Raw genomic sequence first — 7,491 nt, 5'->3', positions numbered from 1 at the left:
CAGCCTTCTGGTTAGCAGTCAAGTGCTTTAGCCACTATGCTACCAGAGTTCCTTAGGTGCTGGTTAGTGCCCATTAAATGATAACTGTTCTCATTATAGCCTGATGGGGCCTATTTCCCCAGATGTCACAGACCCTCAGGCAATGAAATTTTCCTCCACCAGGTAGGGTGGAGATTAAGGATCTGAGTGGTCATCTCCACCATTCCCCAAGCCAATAATCTTCGTAAGAAGATAGAACCTCTTACAGTGGCATGTTGGTAAATGCTTTAGCAACTGCCTCTCCAGGGAAAGAGGGAGCCCTAATTGGTAACATTTGCCAATTTCCATGGTGTAAACACTCTCACCTAACAACTGACTCACCAAATTCCTGAAAATTTAACAACTGCCTCTTGCAAGTTGGTATGAGTTATTTCTAGCACACCACTGGGCCTGGGAACCTCAGCAGATGTGTGGAGATTACAGAAAAACCTGCCGAGGGGTGGAGAGGCTGTGAGAAGGAGAAGAGCATCATTCTGTCTTGATTCTCAAAGTGGGGCCCACAGATCATCTGCAATTTTGAGATGTTTGTGAAAGTAAGTTCCTAGGCCTCACTCTGGATCTATTAAAGCCCAGGGATTACTTTGAAACAAGATGCCCCCATGATTCCAAGAACTGCTAATTGGGGAACCCTGACTTATCCAAGAAGTGAGAACGGGCCACAGACCAATGTGAATTCTAGAGAATCCTTCCATACGTTGGTCCACTGCGCACAGTTAATAGGAAACCCAGGCCTGAAGTGCCAGGGAAATGCCTTGACTGGGCAAGATGGGGTGGGTTTCAGATGAGTAGAGCCACCAAGGATAAGTCACCGCAGTTACATCTCTGGTCTAATCACTTTGAGGGCACACTTTGGGGTCAGCATGTGACAGCATGCCAGGTGCAGAGGACAGCTCTCTGTTGGGACTTTGTAGAGCTCCTGGGTTAGAAAGATCTTGCAGAGAGAATGAGAGATCTGGAGGCTTTGTTCTTGGGGAAAGGTGAGCTAGGCCTCACTGAAAACCAAAAAACCAAACTCACTGTCATGGAGTTGGATCCGACTCATAGTGACCCCTCCTTGGGTACCACTACAGAAGTACATTGCCCAAACTTCCTCCAGAGGAGTGGCAAACCCTTGACAAACCCAGCATGGTGGATGCCAAACTCTCCACGTATTGGCCCCAGTCAGCATCCTGGACTCTATGGCTCTAACAACTTAAATAATTTTTATTACAAAAGGAAAAAAAGACCAAAACATCCCACAAATTCTCCCATGGGGTTCCTCCTCTGTGCCAATAAATAAGGGGTAGGGGGAGGAGACTGACCAGAGGAGGGGGTGGGGTCATGGTTCAGCAGAAAAGGGAGCTCTGCCTGGGCAGGAAGGACATCCAGTCCCCTTCACATGGTCCCTGGCACTGTGGTCACATTGGCTGCAACACAGAACTCTGTCCACTGACAGCAACAGTCTCTGGATGTGTCCCAAGGCGTGTGGCCAGGCAGGAAGGTCATTCTTTAGGATTGCCAGGCAGGCTGCCCCATCTGTGGCCTTCTCAGTTCTGGGCAGCACTGAGTCCAGCCAGCGCTCTCTGCTGGCTCCCAGGGAATCTAGCAGCATCAACTGAGGTGCACGCCCACCAATGGGGGCCTAAGATAGATGGAATGGGCCCTCCTCATCAGGGAAGGCAGGGTATGAAAACTCATGGTGAGGGCTGGCTGGGTTGGCACCCACCATGCCAGTCTCGTGGCCTCTAGGAGAGAAGAACAGACCCACTCAATTCCAGGCCAGCTTGCAGCTCTTTCACCAACCAAGATGGCACTGAGGGACATTGACATTGCCCTGTCAAGTCTCAATGGTGCATCTCCATAGTAGAGAAGGTGGTGGGAGCCAGTACCTTCCAGGGCCAGCACCATCCTTAGGGGAGGCCTTTGGATCCAGTATGGCAGTTCTGGGAGGGTAGTGGTGGGACCCTTCAGCTCCCTGACCCAGACACACCCAGCGGGTGGAAGGTGCCCTCTTCCAGCAAGAGTCGCCCCAGTCGGTAGAGCAGCTGGGGGTACCAGTGCACACCCTCACCCAGGGTCCAGCTGTCCCATGCCAGGCTGTGAACTAGTCTCAGAGGCCAAAAGGCCAACTGAGCCAGGCGTTGATCAGCCACAGCTGCAAAGCAGGAGGCAACCACATCCTCTACCACCAGTGTTCCATGCCTTGTGAGTGGGGCATAAGCTCCAAGGGCCACATGTGTGGAGACAGCTGCCACTCGGGCAGGCTGCAGACCTGGCAGCCCGGCCACCAGCACATACTGGCCAGGCTGCACTTGGCTGGCAAACGTGGCCTGGAAGTGGGCCGCTGGTTCTGTGTAATTGTTGGCGGTGAAGAGCAGGTGGGCGGGCGTGAGTGCCAGGCGGCGTGGGGGGTCTTGGGTCTCAATAACCTGGAAGGCCCTCAGCCGCTCTGGCTCACGGTCCAGGAAAATGAGCACGTCACTGAAGGTGGGGCTTCCATCTTCCCCCATGGCCAGCACCCGGTCTCCTGGCCTCACAGCTGACAAGGCCACACGTGCCCCATTCTCCAGGCGCACCTGGGCTCCAGCAGGAAAGCAGCCACCTGTCTTGGCTGCAGCAGAGTGCTCTGTGGGAAGAAGGGACATGATGTTACTGCTGCAGAGCCTGGATTCCCACCCCTGACATACCTACCCAGTCCCCCAGCCCAGCCAAAGCTCCTTTTGGTCCTGACACTGTATCTGAGCCCCTGCCTCCCACTTCCCATGCAGGCTTGATACCCTCCACCCAATGCCCAATGTGACCTTCTGTTTCCCTTCTTCCCTAATCCTTTGCCAATGAGAGGAGTGTTTTGAGGCTCCAGGACATGGTGAGTTAGAGGAGAAGAGGCCTCCTGAGGCCCAGGTGAGGCTCCATGTGCTCATGTCCTGGCCATGTTGAGAAGCATCATGAAGGCCAGATGGTAGGCCAAGTCAGGTGGTGGTCAGCTGTGACTTGGGACAGGGAAGGCTGCAGCCTTATGGAGGGGGAGGTGGCTTAGCTCCTCTGGGGTCCAGATGTCCCAGTATTCCTCACCTCTTGCTCAGACACTCCCCCCAAAATTGTCTTCTCAGTCTGATACCCCAATTTCTATGATTCTACATGGAAATTAGAAGAGGAGGACCAGCCAGGGGGATACAGATAGACTCCCAGGAAGGCTGGCATGAATGGTCAGGCCAGGGGATGGGTCAGTGGTGTAGACACAATCACCACCTTCAGTTAAAGTCCTTGTGTGGGGACAGGCCACAGTGGCATCAATGAGTAAAAGGAAGAGCAGTGTTTGGGGGCAGAAGTAATGAATGGGAGTAACCAGTCTAGAAGCTGGCATGAGGTCAGTGAGGCAGATGAAGGGTTGATGTGACTTGAAGCAAATACAGTTGGTGGGGGACATGCTCAGGGGAAGGGTCAGGAGTGGCCACAGTTCAGTGTACAATCACCACTGGGAGCCCAGGGAAGCTGTGAGTACCAGAAAGCAGTCTTGCTTCAGTGTGCTGGGTCTGTGTGTGCAATAAACATGGGGCCAGTGAGCCTGCAAGCCAGGGGGAGCCAGCCTGGCGGTCAGGTAGGAACCATGGGAAGCATCCATGACTGTGTTCAGTGTAGGTGACCAGGACACTGACAAGATTCAGGGGTGAGGGAGGGGCCCCAGCTCCAGCCAATTCTGATCAACAAGGCGGCCAATCTGGGAGAGTCCATTTTATTGAGTCACCTCTTTTTTGTTCTGGTCCCAAAGTGTCCAGCTTCAGGGCCCTGGGGGAGAGGTTGGGGACGCCTGCGCCCCCTGGGAGGAGTGCACATAGCACCCTAAAAGGCCTGACCTGAGCTAGGTCTGAACCTCGGGGGCTCCTGGGCTCTTGGTGAGGCATGCTGGGATCTGGCCCACCCTGCCCCTGGCCCCACAGCCGCCTCCTTCTGCACCCCCACTGGGTGGGGAGGTGTCTGCAGGCCTGGCTTCCTCCATCTGTCCATCTTGCTCTGTCTTGCACCTCCTGCAGCAGGCTCTGGGCCGTGGACCACCACGACAGCACCCACGGCTCGGGGACAGGGTCCTGTTTCCCTAGGCTCCTGCCTTGTCACTACCAAGCCTGGGAGGAGCAGGCGGTCTCGAAAAGTGGCTGGGAGCGCCGCCGATGTCCTCTTCCCCGGGGCCCCTGCCTCCATCCCTGGCCCAGCCTCTTCACCTTCTGGGTCCCAGCAGGCCCTGCGCCGCCTGCCCAAGCCCTGCGGCCCCGGCCCCGGGCCCAGCCCCCCGGCGGCGGCTCACCCGACTTGACGGAGCAGTGCACGTGGGCCTTGGACTCATAATACACCCAGTCGAAGCCGGCCTCCACCGCCAAGCGCGCCAGCAGCCCGTACTTATTGCGGTCCCGGTCCGACGTGGTGATGTCCACTGCACGCCCCTCGTAGTGCAGCGACTCTTCCGAGTGGTGGCCATCCTCGTCCCAACCCTCCGTCACCCGAAGCTTCACGCCGGGCCACTGGTTCATCACGGAAATGGCCAGTGAGTTCAGGCGGTCCTTGCAGCGCTGCGAGAGGAGAGCGCGAGGAGTTAAGGGAAGAATCCGGTGGGCTGCGGGCACAGCCTCGCCTGGGACTCTCCCATCGCACCAGATGGGGCTGGAAAACTGGGGAGGGTGCCCCATCTCTCTCCCTTAGGAACAGAAGTGCTCCCACCAATTCCAGGGTCCGGGTCGCCCCAGGGACCCGGACCTAATGGTGGCGCCAAATCTGGAGGGCGCGTTGAGCCACCATCCTCTCTGGGTGCCCTTCCACGACACGTAGAGTTCCCCTTCCCTTTTGTGCGTTCTGTCGCCTTCTGAGGGTACGGGTCCCTATCGAGGCCAAAACCAGGGGCAGGTTACACCTTTCGAGTGTCCCACACCTCTGTGTCTCCCAGGCTACAGGGTCGGCGCGCAGCGGCTGGGAGGAGTCATAGAGGAGCCGATAGCCCGCGGCTGGCCTGCTAGGCGTGCAAGGCCCGAGGTGCCCAGTAGGTGTCACCGTAGCCTCGGGGCTGAGACCTTGGGACGGCGGGCCCCGTGGCGCGGCAGGTGCAGAGTGCCTCAGCTGCGCCAAGCGTGTGTTGAAGGAGAATCCCGAGTCAACCTGGATCTTTTGGCCTTCTTGCTGGACCTTCTTATGATCCCAAACCGGCCGGCGCCCGGGACAGGGCGGGCTCCTGAATCACAGGAAACTGATGCGAGTGCAGCATGGAGCGTCTCCCGCCCCAAGGGGCGCGCCTGGGGGATTGACAACCCCAGGCAACTTGCTCTGAGTCTAGTGCCCTCAGCACCTCTGCACCAGTGCGTGGAAAGGGACCCGAGAAACCGAGCCTCTAAATCAGGGAGATGGCTCCACCCTATGCCTCACTTGGGGTGGGGGTAGAGCTGGACCCTGGGAGAAGGATGGGAGGGACTGTCTGTCCTTGCAGCCTCTTGGCACGCCTGGGGCCTAAAGAGCAAGTGTCTGCAACTGCCTGGGGGTGGAGGCCGTAGGGGCCAGATCCTTGGCCTGCGGGGAGGGAGCCCTTCTACCTGTGGGTGTCCCCGAAGTGCGCCCCGCAGCCAGGTGTGGAGCGGCTAGTCTCTAGCTACCCTCAACCCGCGGAGCCCAGGCCCCACACACCCTTGGACCTCGGCCTCCCAGAAGCCAACAGTGGCTACAACTCAAGGCCCAGTTAGTCCTCCCTTGAGCACAGCCTGCCTGGGGGCGCTCCCTGCCGAGGAGGGAGATCCATGTGCTCCTTCCTCATGGTCGCCGCCAGGCCTCTAGCCCCCCACCTGTATCTGCCCCGCGGGCCCCTGCTCCCCGCCCTCTCTCCTCTCCCCACCCCCCTGGGTCCAGAGTCGGGGCGCGCGCTGTCAATGATTGCCCAGCCCGTGGCCCGGATCCTTATCTGCATTCCTCGGCGCCCGGCCCGGCCCGGCCACCAGCCAACCTTCGGCCCCGACACCGGCCGGCCAGCCCCGGCGCCAGGGCGCAGGCTGAGGGCTGTGGTCTAGCTGCTGTTCCTAAAGGAGCTAGAAAGCCGCAGTCTGCCTGCTGGGGAAGCCCCGGGGGGAAATCCCAGAAGAATGGGGTCTCAGGTCTCTCCCTTCCAGACCCAGATGCACAGAAGGAAGTTTGCGCCCCGGCGCTGGGCCGAACGCGAGTCCTGTCAGAGCAGCAAGGGCTAGCTTTCGGCTCTGTTCCCAGCCTCCTTAGGCATCCCAGCCCCTCTCTTCCAGTCTTCCGGTTCCCGCCGCCAAGCCCAGGGGTCTCCCAAGTTCAGTCCCAGGGCCCGAAGGCCCCCGCACCCAACCTTCAACCACAGCTGCGCTCTCAGACACGAGGGCTCGCGGGGTTTGTTCGCTCTCATCTCCGCCTCCCAGCTCAATGTTCCCCGCGGTGCCTTCACCGCAGACCCAGCAGACGCCGCTCCAACCCGCCCCTGAGTACTCCTGGAGGGGCAGCGCCGCGAACCACTCACTAGCGCGCGCGCAGCAGCTGGGCTTGGGGCCTGAGCGCCCGGAGCGTCTGCACTTCACCCGGCCCAATGGCTTCGCAATGGAAGGGGAGCAGACGCGCGGAGGGGTAGACCCGGAGGGACGGTGTGGGTCCGGGACCGCAGGAGGAGCCCGGTCGAGGTACCTCTGGGTGCCGCCTCTCGCTGGAGCTGCCAGAGGGGCCGCCGCTAACCTGCGGGGCTGTGGGGCTTGGCAGGGGGAGCCGCTTTTCACAGACTCCGGCGGGCTTCGGGACGCGGCACCTCTGTGGGGAGCCCCTAGCCTGTCCATCTCGGACAGGAGGCGGCCAGGCTTAGCGAGAGGGGCAAGTGCCCGGGGGCGGGCCGGGCAGTCCAGAAAAGGTGCCAGGGGGGCGAGTAGGGCCGGGCAGGTGGCGGTGCTTGCGACGGCGCGCTGGGGGGCGGGTCTTGCTCACCTGGGTCATGAGGCGGTCGGCGCCGGTGTTCTCCTCGTCCTTGAAGATGATGTCGGGGTTGTAGTTGGGGGTGAGCTCCTTGAAGCGCTCGGAGCTGCGCGCGATCTTGCCTTCATAGCGGCCGCTGGCGCCCAGGGTCTTCTCGGGCACGTTGGGGCTGAACTGCTTGTAGGCGAGCGGCACGAGCTTGCGCGGCGGCCGCCGGCGGCTACCCACCACCCGGCCCGGCCCGCAGCCGCCCGCCGCCGGCACCAGCAGCAGCAGCAGAAGCAAGCCGAACCGCAGGCGGGGCCGGAGTCGGGCGGGAGACATGACCGGGGAGCCCGGCGAGCGGCCGGCCAGGGCGCCGGGCGGGCTGATGGGTGGGCGGGTCGACGGGCGCGCTGCCGGGCTCAGGCGGCGGGGTGGCTCTGGGGGGCTCCAGGCGGGGGCGCCATAGGCTGTGCGGCGCGGCGCAGGGCCGGCGGGACTCAGATGCGGGGCGGGGGCCCGGGGCCCTGGCTGGTGGCGGCGCGC

At 60.7% G+C, this 7,491-nt stretch overlaps 1 protein-coding gene across 1 annotated transcript; it reads right to left on the bottom strand.

Annotated features, from left to right (window-relative positions):
- Positions 1-1,985: 1,985 nt before the first annotated feature.
- Positions 1,986-7,393, bottom strand: IHH (Indian hedgehog signaling molecule). Its single transcript, XM_007959403.2, has 3 exons — positions 6,976-7,393; positions 4,319-4,580; positions 1,986-2,644 (listed from the first exon to the last, which is right to left on the bottom strand). The coding sequence occupies exons 1-3, from the start codon at positions 7,285-7,287 to the stop codon at positions 1,986-1,988; spliced, it is 1,233 nt and encodes a 410-aa protein (XP_007957594.1). The 5' UTR covers positions 7,288-7,393.
- Positions 7,394-7,491: the final 98 nt, after the last annotated feature.

This window comes from Orycteropus afer, unplaced genomic scaffold (genome assembly GCF_000298275.1).
Source record: "Orycteropus afer afer isolate SDZICR_OR568_19922 unplaced genomic scaffold, OryAfe1.0 scaffold00002, whole genome shotgun sequence".
Classification (NCBI taxonomy): Eukaryota; Metazoa; Chordata; class Mammalia; order Tubulidentata; family Orycteropodidae; genus Orycteropus; species Orycteropus afer.
The sequence above is the reverse complement of the archived record's forward strand: the minus strand, read 5'-3'. Positions and strand labels throughout refer to the sequence as shown.